Raw genomic sequence first — 20,279 nt, 5'->3', positions numbered from 1 at the left:
GGGGTTTGGTGTGCAATGTCTGCACGCCACTTTGTTGGTCCCATCTTCTTCCATGAGACGCTGACTTCGGCGAGTGACATTGCCAACATTTTGAAACCATTTGTGGCAGCATTAACGGAGGAGGAAAAGACCTACAGTTACTTCCAAAGGGATGAAACAACTGCCCATGCAGGTGGCCGAAGCTTGGAGCACGTGTACACAATCTTTAGGCCTGACAAGAGTTGTTAGCAGAGGTCGGTCAGGCCGCGGTCCTAGCTGGCCACCCAAGACACCTGATCTGTCAGTGTGCGATTACTTTGTCTGAGGAGATCTCAAGTCTAAGGTGTATCGCAACAACCATCACAGTATTCAAGAACTGCAGCAGAATATTTTGGATAAGACTGCAGAAAGTCAAGCAGTCCAGCTTCGATGCACCTGCACCATCGTGCTGACCAGGGCCAAAAAGTGCCAAGAGATGAACTATTGTGACTTTCAACATCTGCTGTCGTCAGGTTAGTACCGTATTTCCTTTCCCCTGCTATGTTTCCTTGTACCCTGGAACTCGGTTCTCCGGGTCACTTTTATTTGCCCCACACTGTAGGAAATTAGATGATGCTCTGCCGTGCGTATAGAACATCCGTTGTCTTTCTGCAAGGGCAAGTTGCTCCAGCAGCGTGGCTGAAGTGTCTGGTAAGGATTTGTGATAGAGCAGATGTTAGTTTAACCACTAAAGTAGTTTAACCTACGAGACTCTCTGTCATAATTCCTACCCACACATTCATACTAAAGCGAGCTTGATACCTCGTTTCAATGATCGTTCGAAAATTTGCATAAACCCATACTAGTTTTCTGCAGTAATTTATTATCAAGCTCTTTGTGAATCCTGCCTTATCCGTAAATTCAAGGCAAGCTGTGGTGTGCTGGTATTCAAATTCCTTCTCAGAATCCATTGGCAGAACTGTATTCTGACATCATAACGTTGTGCCGTCGTAGCTAGCACACGCTGTAAGCGATATGAAATAAGCTTAAGCACCTCCGATTCTCCGCAAACTTCTTTCAGGATCGTTTTCTTGTCATTACAACACTCGCTCCGAGATCCCGCGTGGGATATGTACGAGGTATACGGCGACACCTAGGCCATGACGCGAGTACAGTCTGTCCTTGATATAATAGGTATATCCCATAACAAGTTTTTGTTTCCGGACCTAAGTTTGTGCGAGGTTATTTTCGAGTTTTGGCCTGAACTACAGCTTGAAAGACTTGAGGAACACATCTTAAGCACCCTGTATGCAATTTCATGTTTTTTTCGAAACAAACTGCTACTCGGTATATGCTTCCTTACCTCTTTCGTCTAGATATCATATAAGCCATCAAAGGTTGGTTTCAGGGCTGTATTATTACATCTGTACTGTACTAAACGGCTAAAACGGTTACACAGTCACATAGTTATAGTTGCAGTTTGCCTATCTAAACGCTTCTAGAGACAACAAAACTCTTATTTTCGGCATTTCATATAATAGCCCGCATCTCGTGGTCGTGCGGTAGCGTTCTCGCTTCCCACGCCCGGGTTCCCGGGTTCGATTCCCGGCGGGGTCAGGGATTTTCTCTGCCTCGTGATGGCTGGGTGTTGTGTGCTGTCCTTAGGTTAGTTAGGTTTAAGTAGTTCTAAGTTCTAGGGGACTTATGACCACAGCAGTTGAGTCCCATAGTGCTCAGAGCCATTTGAACCAAGCCATATAATTATTGACCGAATTTAAAAATTTAAAATACTGTCTCAATCTATTCGTTATGAACCACAATCTGGTGTTAAACACAGTACGTCAAGCATTACAATTAGAAAGAGTTTACTTGTCACAAGGTAGTGAAACTCACGGCGTACAGATTACCCAGACTATAATCATCTAGTATCTAAGAATCAGAGGCCTTAGACTTCCAACAAACTTTTCACGTAGCTTTTAATCTTTATGAAACTTTTTTCTCTAACACCATCCTAAAAATGATGAAAGAAAAAAAGTTTATCGTGTACAACATTTTCGCTGTTCATGCGCCAAAACAGCAGCATCGAACATGACATTTTAAGTTATTACTTCTATATTACTTACTCTATTTGCAACAAATTTTGCAGTCAGTATCCACATATACCACAGAAGGTATCTATATGATTATATCATATGAAGTTGGAAATATTGAGATGCGAGGAAAATTCTTCCGAAGTAAGAGTGATTTCAGATGTGCCGCAGGGGAGTGTCGTAGGACCGTTGCTATTCACAATATACATAAATGACTTTGTGGATGCCATCAGAAGTCACTGAGGCTTTTTGCGGATGATGCTGTGGTATAGCGAGAGGTTGTAACAATGGAAAATTGTACTGAAATGCAGGAGGATCTGCAGCGAATTGACGCATGGTGCAAGGAATGCCAATTGAATCTCAATGTAGACAAGTGTAATGTGCTGCGAATACATAGAAAGAAAGATTCCTTATCATTTAGCTACAATATAGCAGGTCAGCAACTGGAAGCAGTTAATTCCATAAATTATCTGGGAGTACGCATTAGGAGTGATTTGAAATGGAATGATCATATGAAGTTGATCGGTGGTAAAGCAGATGCCAGACTGAGATTCATTGGAAGAATCCCAAGGAAATGCAATCCGAAAACAAAGGAAGTAGGTTACGGTACGCTTGTTAGCCCATTGCTTGAATAATGCTCAGCAGTGTCGGATCCGTACCAGATAGGGTTGATGGAAGAGATAGAGAAGATCCAACGGAGAGCAGCGCGCTTCGTTACAGGATCATTTAGTAATCGCGAAAGCGTCACGGAGATGATAGATAAACTCCAGTGGAAGACTCTGCAGGAGAGACGCTCAATAGCTCGGTACTGGCTTTTGTTGAAGTTTCGAGAACATACCTTCACCGAGGGGTCAAGCAGTATATGGTCACTCCTACGTATATCTCGCGAAGAGACCGTAAGGATAAAATCAGAGAGATTAGAGTCCACACAGAGGCATACCGACAATCCTTTCCACGAATAATACGAGACTGGAATAGAAGAGAGAACCGATAGATGTACTCAAGGTACCCTCCGCCACACACCGTCAGGTGGCTTGCGGAGTATGAATGTAGATGTAGAAAAAATACGATTATTAAAATGCAACATAAATAACCCACCCTATTGCTATTCCGGGGTTTGATAATGGGAGCACTTCCAACAAGCTTTAAACATAATCTGAAGCTGTTTTAGACATGGAAGATCGAGTTTTAATAGAATGAGAGTGATCCGTGCACGGCTCTTGTTCATGCCATTTATTGTTTGTCATCTTCTATTACTGTACTGCATCCTCGTTTTCCTACTCCATTTAATGGCGTCACTAACTTCCTGTCTTACTTGCCCGTGGGCGGCAACAGCAGCGCGTGTCGATAAGCGCACTGTCGTACCATCTCTGGAGCGACCGATAGTATTTCCGGGTCGTCGTGTGTCTGAGTAGTCAGTTCCGGACGGACCAGCAGTGCAGTCGGGACGCAGCAGCAGTGAAGTTGGGGACGGAGCGCCGGTGAGGCGCCGACAGCCAGTGCTCGCCAACTGTTGGCGACACACATGAACTGTCCGACGGAGGGGGATTGGAGTGAGACGACCGTTGCTTGGTCGTTCGGGTGGTCGTCTCATCGGCCGACGTATATTTGGTCGTTTCACCATTTCCGGGCCTGCGGTTGGTCGGTTAGCGTGGAGCAGCGAGGAAATCTCCGCGGTACATAGTTTAGCCGGCCCACTGGCGGGCCTCTATGTGGTGTCGGAGTGTGTGGTGCTGTTCCCATTGCTATGGCCGGGCGGTGTGGCCGAGCGGTTCTAGGCGTTACAGTCTGGAACCGCGCGACCGCTACGGTCGCAGGTTCGAACCCTGCCTCGGGCATGGATGTGTGTGCTGTCCTTAGGTTAGTTAGGTTTAAATAGTTCTAAGTTCTAGGGGACTGATGACCTCAGAAGTTAAGTCCCATAGTGCTCAGAGCCATTTGAACCATTTGAACCATTGCTATGAGGTTCGTGACTCACCGACCCTGGACATGAAAGTTGAGTTTTGACTTAATCTACCAGCAAGTCACGACTGTTCACATTGTGTCGTTTGGAGTTCGTGGTCGGCTGTAAGGATATTCCCATGAGCAACAACGTGTGTTTTCAAGTTGGAAAATTTTAGTCACTCTTCGGTGGAGTGTAACTGTACTTGGTTATTTGAATTGAAGTGCACCAGCGGAATCTTCTGACGTGTGGCCGTTAACGTTCCGGTTACCTGCCCTGGGCGTTGACGTAAATTCAGGCAGTGTATTATCATTATCTTGTTATCGCTGTCCATCTCCCACCCGGTCTCCATCTCTCCACCCTCCTTACACTCTCCCAAGGTGGCTTCCGCCAGCTCCCCCTCCTTGATAATGTCCTCCTCCCCTCCACCTACCCCTCCTATCAACTTTGATCCTCCCCCCCCCCTGTGTCCTTTCCTTTAGGCACCCTCCCTCCCTTCTCTCTCCTTTTCCCCCCATCCCTCTTCCTCCATCCCTCTTCCCCCGGGCTTCCCCATTCCCCTTCCTCCTTTCCTCCTATCTCCTCTGCCCATGGCATCTCTGCTCTCCCCTCTCCCTCTCCCCCCCCCCTTCCTCCTTTCTTGGCAGGGCCCCGGAATCGCACACGCTACTTGGACTTTCGCGCGCCGGAGATCATCGCCATCAGTGTCTCGTGTGTACCGTCGTGTTTAGTGTTCAGTGTTCACCCTCGCACTCCATCGTTCACCTGTGCCATCGGCATCTTCAGTGTTTGTGCGTCGTATCAACAGTTTGCAGTGTGGATTATCGTCGAGTGTGAACGGCTCCGTGTTTGTCCTTATGTGTCTACTGTTTTATTGCCCACCGTTCTGTAACTTATGTGTATTCTTTCTGTTTTTCCTCATTGTGTATTCTATGGCTGAAGAGCAGCGTAGAATGCTCCTGACAGCCTGCCTGTTGTACAGGTTTTAATAAAATAACAACAAAGCAAAAAAAAAAAAAAAGCTGTCCATCAAGGTGTGTAGTCTGACAGCTCCATGTATAATTGGTTGGGGGCGCTAATACCTTCTGCATTGTTCCATTGAACTCCCTGTTGTGTACTGGTCGGGTGAAGTGGGGGTTAGCTTGTCGGTAGATCCGTTGACTATCGGTCGGTTGGGTTTTTATTGGATCCTGAATGGTTGGCATGACTGCCTGTCTCACCTAAGCGAGCGTTAGAGTTTGAATTCCAGACAGACCCTCGAACATCTGAGCACCCTTGGGTGTACTGCTTTTTTAAATTCTGTTCTTGTTGTTCGTACTTGTATGGCTTCTATGCCTTTTTTTATTTTGTTCTTGTTGTTTGTACTTGTATGGCTTCTAGCCGATTCTTTTTTAAAAATTAAGGTTGTTTTGCCGTTAAGGCGTAAGGTTCTTTAGCCCTTCAACCTATTTAAAAAAAACTATTTCACGTAATACCTTTGGCATTTTAAAGGTTTTAATGTTGTTTGAATTTTAAGTGTTGGGCCTTCAGCCGATTTTGAGTTTGAGTTGTTTTGCTCTAAAGGCCTTCAGCCGAGTTCAAAGAACTGTTTCACGTAAGGTCTTTGGTATTAAAAAATTAATGTTATAGAGTTTTAAGTGTTAGGCTTTCAGCCGATTTGAGTTTAACTTGTTTGCTCTTGAAGTGTCTGATTCTTTGGGCCCTCAGCCTAACTAAAGAACTGTTTTAAGATAAGGCTTTGCCTTTTAAATTTCTATTTTGGTTGGGTTTTGCCTAATTAAGAATTGTTTTAGGTAAGGCTATTTTTTAATTATTTTTTTTTTAGCCTTACATGTTGGGCTTTCAGCCGATTTTGAATTTAAATCGTTTGCTCTGAAAATCTCAGATTCTTTGGCGCCTTCAGCCTCAATAATGAACTGTTGTAAGATAAGGCTTGCCTTCTAAATTTCTAATTATGCTGGCGTTTTAAGTTATTAGCCGTCAGCCGTTTTTAAATTAAAGTGGTTTTCAGATGGTAATTAGGTCCCAAAGATTAAGGCTACGTGCTTTAAAAAAATTTTTTTTGGTCTCATTACGTTTGATCAAATAACAATTTAAGCTGTCTTGTCCTGCAGGTTCAGTAAGCTGAGCGTTTCAGAGGGATGGCTGCTTTCTGATTTCCTTTGCAGCTGAGAAGGGCGCGCATGAATAGGAACCTTTGTGCACGAGACACGGCGTGTTTGACATGCAATCGTTTCGTCGGTGATGCCCCGTGTCGAATAGCCCTTTCGCACTGCTAATTCTAGTTCGTTAACTGTGCTGTGTACGAATTACGGAAACAACAGGATCGCTGGTATTTGTGCTTTGAGAAACAATATCTCCGTTCATTAAATTTTCTTCCAGTTCAATCTCCACTGGTTCTCTTGTAGTGCAATCCCATCAGTGGAAAGGAGACTGGAATCCTAGTGTTAAGCGTTTTGCAATCAACTGTACGTCGGATTCGTGTGAAGTCTCATGTGTAAAGTGTCATACAGTTCCGTTTTATCATTAAATTGCACAAGTTCACTTGACTTCGAACCAGTTCAGAGGATGGCATGTATGAACCAGCAATAACATAAGCTCAAGTTTTTAGCGAAGACTGTTGTAATAAACTGGATGCTCAGAGTCTCAAAAGAGACGTCGCTGCATTTGACATTACGTGTGATATCTTCACAGCTTAGATCAATAATTAAAATTATAACAGGATAATAATCATATGATGACTAACGTAAAAGTTCGGTAAAATTAAGATTTGTGCGGATTTGTATAATTTAATACATTTATTACTGCGTATGGAAGATGTATTTTACTTTATAGCACATAAAAATCTTACTGCGACTCGGTTCTGAGGTCATAGGATCTTTCAACAAAACAAAAACATAGTAATTGTTGTTTCTGCCCTGATACGAATTGTTAATGAAACATTAGAGGAAAACTTTCTACATATTATCTTCCTAATTGCTATCATATGTTCTGAAACGTAAGACACTAGAAAGATATAGCAGCTTCCACTATTACAAACCAAAAACTGAAGTCAGTTGTTGGTAACCTACAGCACACGATGCTACTTCCGGCGACCTGGATAGCTAACAGATTTAGTAATATAAGACACAAAGGAATTAAAGCCACTAGCTGCCAGTGGTACTGATGTCAATGGGGAAAGTTGAAAATTAGTGACGGACTGGGATGGGAAATTTACCCATTGATATAAATTAATGGGCATTGGCAGTTAATGTCTTTAATTCATTTCCATCTTGATTTATAGTGGCTGCAGTATCAAATTGTCCGAAAGAAGATATATCACACACAAAATTTGGAATGTCAAATCAAAAATTATTTTATTGAGCAAACAGTTTCGGCGATATATTGCAGTATCTTCAGGCCACCTGACCGACGTCCAGGAAGATTCCCACCTCTGGTCCTGTCAAAATAAGGGGTAGCGTTCAATGACTGGGATCCGTAGAGAAATCTACTTAGGTAGTTGAAAGGGGTTTTGATTTGACATTCTGTACTGAACAGCTGATTTCACGTTACCATGTACATAAAGATGGATACACAAAGAGATAAATAATTAGTCATTATAATGGAAAAAACTATCAAAGTTTTATGCGTTATTCCTTCAGTAAGATGCGTTAGAAAATTATCTAGCTGAAACACGTTGCTCCAACGAATGTTAACACGTTTTAAAGTTAAGAACTTAGCCGCGATCACACTGTCGATGACTGGGCAGGGGGGGTAACAACTTGTACAGGGTGATACGACTGCAGCAGCTGATGCGGCTCTAACGTCACATTTTTGGTAACATGAAACAGTACTAGAATGGAATTTTCAGTCTGCAGTGGAGTGTGCACTGGTAGGAAACTTCCTGGCGGTTTAAAACTATGTGCCTGTCCGAGACTCTAAGACGGAACCTTCACCTTTCGCAGGCAAGTGCCGTACCAACTGAACTACCCATGCTCTCTAGGAGTGATAGTTCTGCAAGGTTCGCAGAAGAGCTTCTGTGAAGTTTCGAAGGCAGGAGGCGACGTACTGGCGGAATTAAAGCTGTGGGGACGGGTTGTCAGTCGTGCTTGGGTAGATTGGTAGAGCACTTTCCCGCGACAGGCAAAGGCCCTGAGCCGAGTCTCGGTCCAGCACACAGTTATAATCTGCCAGGAAGTTCATGAAACACTACTGCTTCATTACGTAAACAAAATTCAACATGTGATTTTTGAGTTTCTCCCGGCGTATTTGATAATCAAAATATCCACGGGTGTGCTGCCGGTCTATAGTATCCAACGGGCACAATATTTCGGCGATCATACGTGTCGCCATCATCAGGTGAACTGACGGACTGAGCTCCTGTGAACGTGCCGGCACGGAGATCCGTACGCTATGGCTGCTCAGAGGGAACTGGGTTCGGTCGCGGCGGCGGCCGATTTAAATACCCTCCGCCCGCGGCGCGCTCCCTCCGCCGTCCGCGCCCCGCGCCACGGTTGCGCGGTGGAACAGATTGCGACGGCGTCTGAGATGACGTCGGTGTGATGGCTCTGTCCGCCGTGGTCGTCACAACCATACGTTTGCTCGATTTACTCTTGATTAACCCAATCGCTGGTTCCCAAGCCTTGCTAAGATTATAGCCACAGTCATGGTTTATGAGGTCGTCATTGGTGCAAATTTCGATGGCCTCTCTAACAACACTGTCCCAGTATCTCGACGTCTGTACCAGAACAAACGGAGGGAGTCGCCATGGGTAGCCCACTCTCACCGATGGTAGCGAATTTGTACATGGAGAACTTCGAGGAGGAAGCCCTGTCGTCATCCGTATGGAAACCTACTTGCTTTTTCCGTTACGTGGACGACACGTTCGCCATCTGGCCACATGGTATGGTTGTGACGACCACGGCGGACAGAGCCATCACACCGATGTCATCTCAGACGCCGTCGCAATCTGTTCCACCGCGCAACCGTGGCGCGGGGCGCGGACGGCGGAGGGAGCGCGCCGCGGGCGGAGGGTATTTAAATCTGCCGCCGCCGCGAGCGAACCCAGTTCCCTCTGAGCAGCCATAGCGTACGGATCTCCGTGCCGGCACGTTCACAGGAGCTCAGTCCGTCAGTTCACCTGATGATGGCGACATGTATGATCGCCGAAATATTGTGCCCGTTGGACACTATAGACCGGCAGCACACCCGTGGATATTTTGAAAATTCAACATGTAAGGATTTCGTTCTGTGTTTTCATCCAGATTGAAGAGGCATAAAGTTTCCTTGACTGCACGTTGCTTAGATGACGCCAGATTCATACAGTATTCGGAGAACTGTGCGATCGCAAATCTACTAATTAATACGGAAAAACTTCGTCTCCAATGCTTTATGTTGCGTCCGCCCTTTTTTCCCTAAATTAGAGAGGTAGTGCCTAGTTGATATAAATAACCCCTTCTGCATATCAGTAGAAGCCAGTCTAAATTCTTCTTAAAATGCTGTGCTTAAAAATATTAAACATGTTCCTTTCACTAAATTATTAAGCATGTTTCACTTGAATGTATGTTTCAACTATTTTGTTAGCAAAATAGAGAAAAAGTATTCAGTATTTACGTGTTCTTTATTCAATACCATTATAGTGGAGGGAAGGAAATATGTGCAACCAACAATATATTCACGTTGGGACAATGCGGCCCGTGCGAACAGAAACCTTTAGATCCCCAGTCCTGATGAACAAGGCGGGATGAGAATAAAACTGGATACTTGATGTAATGTTTATCTTTGCCTTTCAGTTATCTGTCCTCACTGCGCATTGTGGGAGCAACTGTTTTGTTATGCACGGTAATACGACTACAGAAGCAAACGTGACTCTAATACCACATTTTTGGGAACGCTTTTGTTCCTCACTGCCCTCACTAAATATTTTTCTACATTATTATTATTTTATTATAATTATTATTATACGTTCTTTGTTGTAATTCTGTCACAGTTGCGCTTTATCACGGTGGCTGCTAGTTACGAACTACGAAGATCATTTTCAAGTTAGTTTAGTTCAATTTGCTCTTCATGACTGCATCTACACTCTGAAATTGGTCTGACATTCCATGTAAATATGTACCTTGCGTATGTTACATATGTGGGGATTGATTGTCGCTTAACCATGCACTATTGGTCCAGCTTTAATAGGCCTGGCTTGGAAATGATCTTGGTGGTACGTTACTAGCCACCAGCATAATAAAACGCAACATTGATGGAAATATAATAAAGAACTGATGTTATCCAAGTTGCTGGCCTTGTACTGACATCGTGCTGGAAATACATCCATATACAGGGTGTATTGACCAAAACAAGAAAAAAAAGTGTACTAAACATGAGGTCTAAAATTCATACTTTAAGAGCTATGAGCACTGGTTTATCTTCTCTAGAGTGTGACTTATGTCTTCTACAGGGAAGAAAGGTGCTCATAGCTCTCAAGGTAGGGATTTTAGAGCCAATGTTTACTACTTTTTCTATTTTTTCTACTTTTAGTCCCTACCACCTCTTCCCGAAGTATGAGAAACAAAGAACATACAGTAGAAGAGAGGTGTTTCATAGTATCCAAGATGAAGTGTAGTATCGATGATGAACAAGTTTCCGTATCTATTAAGGTATGCACTCTAGTGGCCTCGTTTACTAGACTTTTTTCTTGTTTTGGTGCAGTGAACCTGTCCCTATAGCTTGTCGGTGTTTTCTTGGGACACCCTGTATAATAATGTCGTTATTATTATATAATTACTTATAATAGTAAACTCAGAAAATGAGTTCACTGTGCTACAGTCCATTTTTGACTAGTCGGGCACTTCCCAAGCATCTTGTACTGCGTGATTTATCGGCTGATAATTTGTGCATATTCCAGTAAAGTGGCTTTATGCGACTGGCCGATGGATATTTTATCAAAGCCAATTGTTTTCAAGTTCCAACTGAGACCTTTTGGCACTACTCCCAGTATGTCGAGAACTACTGGATCCACTTTCACTGGTGAACGGTAGAGTCGCTGTAGTTCGATTTTCAGCTCCTCGTATCTGTAAAGACTTTGCAATCGTCTCTCTTCGATTCTGATATCACCTGGGATGGTAATGTCAGAGATCCACATTGTCTTTTTCTCCACAACTACCATGTATTAAGTATTATATTCCAGCAATAGATCTTTCTAAAATCGGAAGTCCCACAACAATCTGTCATGTTCGTTGTCGACAATTTTTTCTGACTTGTTGCCCCACCAGTTTCTTTCCACCGGCAGTCGGTAATTTTCGCATAAGTTCCAGCAGGTATTTCGTGCCACGTCATTTCAAGTCCTTGCAAAGTCAGCACTGAGTGTTTTCCTGATTTCTCGATTCTGGCTGTGATGGAGTTAGTTCTGATAGCTCGTCCCCGATCAGCAAAATTCAGTCTCTGTTTCCTTTTTAGGGTTCCATCGGTCACCCAAGACAAGGTCTTTTCTTTTTGTATTTTGTTTTCAGTCTTCCCCAAAAGCTACCCGTGCAATGCTTAACTACGCAAGCCGTCAGTGTGGCACTGGAGTACAGCTTTCCGGTAATGATTCGTCGTTTACCGTACCTGGAGAAGCTTCGTGTTGCTGACTTCAAGCGTTGCTGATTTTTTCCTGTCTGTCGCATAGTCTGCCAGTACATGCTTCTTTACCTCCACTGTCTCTCTAATTCCCAAGACTCCTCTCTACCTATTTTCCTGAAAAAGTACAGCCGGTCGAAGTCTCTGCCAGGGTGGAGTGCGAGGTAAATTGTCACAAGTTTTGTTGTTTGCTATATAGGTTATACGGCTCTAGAGTTCATAATGTCCGTCAGGTATGACAGGTATGTCTAAGGTATTGAGTACCATGATGGTGTTGCCGCCATTTAGTTTGCTTTTCTAAAACTTCCCTGACTCATTTACATGCCAGTGCTTGAAGTTGTCCAGCTGCAAAATGCCTAGGCGATGATGGAACAGCAATGGGAAGAACGAGTCTCTCTGGGAAATGCCTCACCTGATGCTGAATGGCCTGTAACTTTCTTTTTCGGCAAATACTTTGTTCCACCGTGTCTTTTGTGATTTTCCTGTTGTCTTTTCTGACCCCGATGGCTTTCAGACACTTAGTGATCCACCTGTGTGGCTGTGTGTCAAAGGCTTTTGCAGTTTCCAACAATCATGTGTTGGTAAGGGACTGATCCATTGTGCCTCTGCTGCTACTACGCTTGTTGCCTTTTTATTCTACTGAGGTATTTCCCAGAATGTCCTTGATTATGACGGCTGGGAAGCCTGTCGGCAATTTGAAGATGGCTGGAAAAGACGTTATCAGCCTGCAACCTCCAGCTATTACCTCTTTTGCAGGGTCCACCTGCAGTAAACACGTTTTTCCAGATGTTAGCCATTCAGTGATGTTCCCTGACTGCTTTAAAGTGTTCAACCATTTTCGCATGCGTGCTGGTCAGGCATTTGAGCTACAAGCCTTGCTGTTGATCGCTGTCAGGGGTGTCAAATTCTTGAATTTCTTCACTCTTTACTCAACCATTTCAGGTGTTATGCCCAGCTGTTGCATTATGGTCTTTAAGAAAATTTATTTTCAGAGGCCATTATCCACCTAGGAGTTTTGTTGCCTTTTTCAGTTTCTCAGACATCTTTCCAGTACTGGATTCTTACATCTGCCTCTGGTTTTTTGTGTCTTTCTGATTCAGGCTCTGGTAGAACTGCCTCTGATTGTGTTTTGCCTACGTTGGATTATCCTGGCCTCGTTTCTTTCGATTTTCCTGGTGCAGTTTTTTATTGCTTTAGAATCTCTAAAATTTTCTTCAATTTTCCTCTTTATAACCCTATACATTGTTATTAGATAGTGAGAATGTTGTACAAGTTAAGTAATTTACCTACAAACAGATGCATTTTCCTTGTCAGTGTTTCAGTATACAACTGATTCCAGAATCACATGAATGTATGCGCACCAGAGACCGCCATACGTAATTTCCGGCAGTTTCTACAGATCTGTTTGTCGTTAAACATGAAGTTGTGTTTTACGCAACATTTCTAAATATTTCGCGTTCTACACAATTAATTTCTGTGAAATGTATTAATATATTGTTAATTTATGGCGAGTAAAATCCCATTTATTTTTACAACCACCTACATAAGAAGTGTACAATTAAGCCATATTTCGTCGGTCGCACACCTCATTGTACTTTGAAGCGAAAGAACGTCTTCTGCCTTGGAAGATCTGAAACTTGCATATGAACCGAGTTTCTTTATATCTTAACAATTTTCCCTGAACTGAAAATGAAAATTTTTGTTATTTGCCAACAGCTGGTATTTCAAGTTTTTATAACTTGGTATCTGGTTTTTGATAACATTTCTCCGTAACTTTATTCCACTTACTGATTAATGATACTTATGTAACTGACAGACTAAAAAATACAATAACGACAGACCTTATCGACTACAAAAATTTAAAATTTCAACAGAATTTGTTCCTAGGTACATGAGCATGTTGTACCTAGCAACTTTTTCACAGCTGGAAAATTTTTGTAATTTCTGTACTTTCAGAAACAGACTGCAGCACACAAAAGTGGAAAAAGTATAATAAACTTCTATGATGGGGCTAGCTAGGAGACTCTTTGATCCTCTGGTTATTTAATGTATGCTCTTTCATGCTTAAAGCAAGTCCTAAGCTTTTGATTTTCAGTTCCAGTTGAACTTCGAGCTTGGGTTTTCCAGTCGATTATTATTATTATTATTATTGTTATACATACACACCAATCATCAGTTATAATAATAATAATAATAATGATAATAATAATAACAATAATTGTTATTATTATTATTCCTCCTTAGTACTTATAGTATGTGGACGTTCTAATAAGAACGTTACCGACTGTCGGAAGTTCATGATTACCTCACAAATAACAGTAAGTGAGATAATCGTATCTTCGTAAACAGACTTCACACTGGAACAAAGAATAATGAGGTAATGCTGAATCACCTTAAAATTTAATAGTTGAATTGATATTTCATAAACCATGATCGTACAAAACTCATTGCCATACGGAAATAACTCACCAGTTCGGTGTTGTTGTGGAAGATGCTGCCATCGAGCTGCGTAAGGTTGTTGTAGTCGAGGTACAGCGAGTTGAGAAGTGGTGTGTACGAGAATGTGCCGGGAAGTAGCTCCGTGAGGTTGTTGATGTTGAGGAAAACCTGTTCAGGAACCATTTATGTGAGCCATCAGCCCAATAAAACAATCTCTCTTAATATTCTACGAAATTTCACAAAGCGAATTAATTTTGAAACTATTGCTGATGTTTTACATCCAGGAATGGGTTGGCACATGTTTAATATTCTGGTTACAGATAACGTTACAGTATTGCAGACTAACATCCACGAAAATTGAAATGTGTAGCAGGATAAAAATTTCTGCAAGAAAAATGGTTGAAATGGCTCTGAGCACTATGGGACTTAACATCTGTGGTCATCAGTCCCCTAGAACTTAGAACTACTTAAACCTAACTAACCTAAGGACATCACACACATCCACGCCCGAGGCAGGATTCGAACCTGCGACCGTAGCGGTCACGCGGTTCCACACTGTAGCGCCTAGAACCGAACGGCCACACCGGCCGGCTGTCTGCAAGAACTTCATACCGTGGATTAAGTATGTTAAAATACAAACAATTATGATTATAACTTGGATGAAATAATTTAATGATTGTCAGTGCTATACATACAGAATTACGATCGGTTTGCTACTGGCCTCTACCTCTCAACTCGTGAAAGAACAATCAAAAAGGTATTTTAATTAAAATGTAGCAATACATAATTGTAAATGGTTTCAGGTCTCAAAAATTCAGTGTCAAGTCCTGCATGTTGTTAAGTTTTTTTTCGAGTCGTAGCATGGAATCAGAGGAAGCCTGCATACGTTTCCTTTCAAATGATTGGTATAGAAGTTCAAAAACCATCAACAGTGGTTGCTGGATTACGGTGACGATAAAGTTTCAGAGCAACCATACCTCTACATGTCCGATGGAGGAAATGTAAGGCAAACGTGGCATACAGGAAAACAGCCTATCATTCTTCGGATGAGGCGTGTAGCTATCTCGTCCTATGTGCTAGTCGTTTTACTGAAGGATGGCACATTGGATTTTTTGAAAAAAGTCAGTGCCTTGGGCTCTAAGGCTCCCCTGATCTATTTGTTGCTACTCAGGCACTCCTCAATGCGTTAGAGGTAGCGTGTTATATACAGTTGCAACCATGGCTACAAATTTCGTTGAATGTGGGAATAACTTTCGTGTAAAAATCTCTTCCTCGGGTGAAAACTAGATAAGAAGACAATTGAAGAGTCTGAGATGTGGCGTTACAGAAGGATAGTGAAAAACTGAGAGGACTGTGAATTGTTAGTCTCCAAAATCATCATTAAATCATGCAATATTTAAAGAAAAACTTCATCTTATTTTGTTTCGTGATTTTTGCTTTTCCAATTCCGAAAACGTAAGTTGCATCACATGGGTGGTTGGAAACGAAAATCTTATTATTACGTAGACTAATGAAAAACTAGTTCTGCTTACCTTTTCAAAAATATAAATCTTCTTTAATGCTTCAAAAGTTTCCCATAGTATTAATAGCACCTTCTTGATTTCCCATTCTTGGTCTATGCCATAACATAATGCCAACCATTACAATACTAAAGACAACACTGTGATCAGATTAAGACATACTGGTATTGTGTGCGAGACTATATTGAGAATACTGGCAGTGGAGACATGCGGTCCCTGCCGCGATTAGTCTCACAAAATTCCAGTTTTTTATTTTGTTGGAAATTCAGTTGCTATGAGTTTTACATCAACTAACCTTTTTATATGACGGTTCCAACATTCATTTTTAATTTTTCATATCATAGTCTTTTATATACCTGACCCTTCTGATACATATGTGTGATCTTTTCCGTATGGGTTAGATATAATTATTTTATAAACTTTGTTACTTGTATCGTCCTTTGTCACATTTCATTATGTGTAACTGTACGCAGTTCATTATTACAAACATTTTTTATGGAAAATCATTCCTTCCTACCATCTCTCTCTTTTGCGAATTTTTATGTGACATTAACTTTTCCGGTTACTAAGTGCAGTTATCAAGTGAAAAAAATCCGCTGATCAGAAACTATTTGAGATTTACAACAAAAATCAAACATTATTTCTCTCAAAAAATAATTATATTAACTTCCGCGTATATAATACAATCACAATCATCATATTTTACTTCCGTCAAAGTATCCTCTTTTGGATTTAATGACTGCCTCATAAACTCTAGGCATGCGGTCAATCGTCGGCCGGAGTGGCCGAGGGGTTCTAGGCACTACAGTTTGGAACTGCGCGGCCGCTACGGTCGCAGGTTCGAATCCTGCCTCGGGAATGGATGTGTGTGATGTCCTTAGGATAGTTAGGTTTAAGTAGTTCTAAGTTCTAGGGGACTAATGACCTCAGAAGCTAATTCCCATAGTGCTCAGAGCCATTTGAACCATGCGGTCAATCAGTTTTTGTAGGTATCGTAAATCGATATGATTCCACACATCCTCAACAATATTCCAGAGATGTTCCTTGCTGGATATATTAACTTCCCTGATACGTCTGTCCACTTCATCCCAGACCACTTCAATGGGATTACAATCGGGGCTTTGGGACGGCCATGCCATATCATTCAGTACTTTCTGTTCTTCCTTTAATGCAATGTAGTTCGTACAGCATGCTGACCAATGTTTTGGGTCATTATCCTGGGGTAAGGTGACCCCTTTCCCTATTCAGCGCAGTCCACTTCGTACTGCATGATACTGGAGTATGCGGTGGTACTCCTTCTGATCCATACATCTTATTTTCACAATATCACCAACTCTATCCCGGCAAAACATCCCCAAACCATAACAGAACCTCCACCGCGTTTAACTGTAGGTAGAACACGCTGCTGGGCTACCCTTTCCCCTGCAGATCGTCGAACAAATATTCTCCTTCTGGTTCCAAAAATCTCGAAAGTCGATTCATCGATGAATGACACCTTCGCCCACTCTTCCGATGTCCAATTACGATGTTTTCTAGCCCATTCAAGTCTCTTCTGTTTATTTATGGGCATTAGAAGGGGGTTTTCTTGCTGTGGCACATCGTTTCAAGCCGGCTTCAGGAAGCCTCCTTTTTACAGTTGCAACAGATATTGTTGTCGCGTTAATTTCTACCATTTCTACACTAATTTGGGGCGCTGGTTTGAATCTGTTTCTCTTTATGGTAATTCTGATATATCTGTCATAACTTTTAGTTGTTTTACGAGGAAGTCCTGGCCGTGGTATGTCCTCATTGCTACCTGTTATCTTTTGGTGATGAAGGGTTATTGCACTCCCCCTATAGACACACTACCCTGTTTCACAATTTGGCGGATAGATAAACCTGCTTGGCTAAGAGTTACAATTGCAGCACGTTTTTCTATGGATACCTCCACTCGTGGGGCCATACTAGCGATGTGCACACTTCAATGTCACGAAGGAACTGACGGGCAGGAACCGTATGTTCTGTATCGTAGCAATGCTTGCCGTTCGCGTCGGGCGTCACGTCATTAGCGGGAACAAGATAGGTGCACCAAATGCGGCGTCTGTCGGCAAATAGGTAAACAAACATATAAGATAGGTACATAAGATTTATGTACAAAACATTGATGGATACTATTGTATCTCGATGACCACACACAAAAATCACGACATGTGTACAACTGTTGTACTATTCCTTTGCTTCCTCAACCGTACCCACGGTATTAGACCTTACCTACAGAGAGCTAGGTGTCATTTATTGGGTATATTGAAATTAATGAGCGGTAGTGTGAGAATGTGAAAATCGCAAAAATTCAAGCTATAAATTGGAAAAATACGCAGGTATCTGGCTCTGCACTAATCCGTAGTATCGATCTGTACGCTAAATCCCGTTGAGAAAGTTACATTGATGAGAAATGAGGAGCTTCTCTGGCTAGAAGAAAGGACAGGATAATAGGCCAGAGATATGGGACTTTCATTGTAACGGATGGGGCCGTAGATGGCTACAACTGATGGACTAGACACGTTCTGGGATATATACTACAAATAAGTTCAAAAATGTTCAAATGTGTGTGAAATCTTATGGGACTTAACTGCTAAGGTCATCAGTCCCTAAGCTTACACACTACATAACCTAAATTATCATAAGGACAAACACACACACCCATGACCGAGGGAGGACTCGAACCTCCGCCGGGAACAGCCGCACAGTCCATGACTGCAGCGCCTAAGACCGCTCGGCTAATCCCGCGCGGAAACAAATAAGCGTAAGTCTCTGGCACTACTCTACAATAACACGTTGGCATAAATTGCGCATCAAATCATGAGAAGGCCGTTGGAAAAAAGAAAGGATTCTATCACAGTCCAACCGTTACATATTTCTAATAAACACACTATCTGATCAAAAATATTCGGACACCTATTAGTAGATATAATTATGGGAAGTAGAACATTTCGCCTTTATGCAGGCATGACAGTCCATGTTCCTCAAGAAGTGATACCAGAGATGGCAGTGATGTTGAACGCTCGAGTCTGGAACGAAGAAGCACTAGCTCATTCTAACGACGTTGCATCTGGAACATGAGGCCTCTGTACATATCAGTCCATTTCAGATGTGTGTGCATATCTTTCGGCATCTAGGGATTTCTTAAGCACAGTAATGGAACTACGTCATAACTACGAAGATGTTCCGCATACCGCTACGGCATCTCCTCCATATTACACTGTAGGCGCTCTAAATGATGAAAGGCAACCTTCTCCAGGTATTCGCCAAACCCAGACTCTTCCATCGATGGGTAGAGAGTGATACATCACCACAAATCGCTCGTTTCCAGTCATTAACTATCCAGCAGCGTTTCCGCTTACACTACCTCAAGCGTTGCGTAGCACTTAGAAATACCTGGCTTTTGAGGAGATGCTAGATCACTGTACACCGTTCGGACTAGCGCCTTCCGCGCAGCCATTCTCCTAAGTGGACTGCTGATAGCATTGTGACTTTATACAATCTCCCTCCACAGTGCTAGACGGTCTCTGGCCGCAAGTGCATGAGGCCTGCTTGCTCTTGATGTAGCTGTGGTTGTTTCTTCGCGTTTCCAGTTCAGTCACATCGCCGCCAGTCCAGCCTTTGAAGAGTTGAAGTGTTTCTGATGGATTTGTTACTCAGATGACATCCAGTGTTTAGTACATGTTCAAAATCATTGGGCTCTACTGACCGAACTATTCCGGTGTTACCACTTCTCTGCTGACAAAGCGAGCGAGATGGTGCAATGGTTAGCGCACTGGACTCGAATTTAGGACGACTGTTCAAAACCCACGACCGGTCATGCAGGTTTTTCCCGGGAAAGGGCATGGCCCATACTTCCCTAATCTGATGGGATCGGTGATCTCGCTGTTTGGTCCCTTCCCCCGAATCAGCCAACCAACCAGTCTGCTGACAACACCATATTCCCTTACCTCCTTTTATACTGACGGGTCTAGTGGACAATAACTAGTTACATAGGATTGTCCGATTACTTTGTATCAGATAGTGTATTTGGTTAACCTGAGTGAGTGTAAACGTATTGATCAGTGGCAGCAGCATATGAGGGAGTGTATACCTGTATGACTGCCGGGTTGTTGACGAAAGTGTCGACGGCAACAGTGGCGATTTGGTTCATGTAGAGCTCGACGCGCACCAGGTCCGGCAGCGCGGCGAACGTCGTGTTGTCGAGCTGAGTGATGAGGTTGCCAGACAGCCGGAGGATGGTGACGTTGGCGGGCAGGCAGTCCGGCAGCTGGTCGCCGATCTGCTGGTCGTCGCAGTCTGCCACCTGATCCCTGCCAGAGGGACCCAGTGAGCAGGGGCACTCGTCCGACTGCGCCACGGCAGGCGCGGCCAGAGCCAGGGCGCAGCACAACAGCAGCGTCACCTGCAGTGGCGGGTGTACTGAGGCGTTAATGTGAGGCTTACACGTAAAGCAAGAGATATTTTCTGTATTTAAAAGACTTCAACTCAGTACAAGCTTGCATGGGTGCAGAGATAACTGTTGATTGTTACCGAAGCCATAGAACACACTGTACTGATCCAATAGTTGTTTGATTATGTATCGTCCAAACAAGAAAACCACGAGATACATGTAATGAGGAAATTCTGCTGCCTTCGTAGCGAACTGACACACTATGGAGTGAAATGGGACTACGTTCACATTCCGACCGGAAATTCCTATCTCATGCTAACATTCTCTGAAGA

General features: G+C 42.9%; 1 protein-coding gene across 1 annotated transcript in view; it reads right to left on the bottom strand.

The window, feature by feature from the left end:
* LOC124788512 (carboxypeptidase N subunit 2-like) overlaps positions 1-20,279 on the bottom strand; it is a 69,443-nt gene that overhangs the window by 36,107 nt on the left and 13,057 nt on the right. Inside the window, exons 2-3 of the mRNA XM_047255780.1 lie at positions 19,648-19,959; positions 14,047-14,184 (exon numbers count right to left, since the gene is read on the bottom strand). Coding sequence (XP_047111736.1) covers positions 14,047-14,184; positions 19,648-19,959 — 450 coding nt within the window. The remainder of the gene's footprint in view (positions 1-14,046; positions 14,185-19,647; positions 19,960-20,279) is intronic.

This window comes from Schistocerca piceifrons, chromosome 3 (genome assembly GCF_021461385.2).
Source record: "Schistocerca piceifrons isolate TAMUIC-IGC-003096 chromosome 3, iqSchPice1.1, whole genome shotgun sequence".
NCBI classification, from domain to species: Eukaryota; Metazoa; Arthropoda; class Insecta; order Orthoptera; family Acrididae; genus Schistocerca; species Schistocerca piceifrons.
The sequence above is the reverse complement of the archived record's forward strand: the minus strand, read 5'-3'. Positions and strand labels throughout refer to the sequence as shown.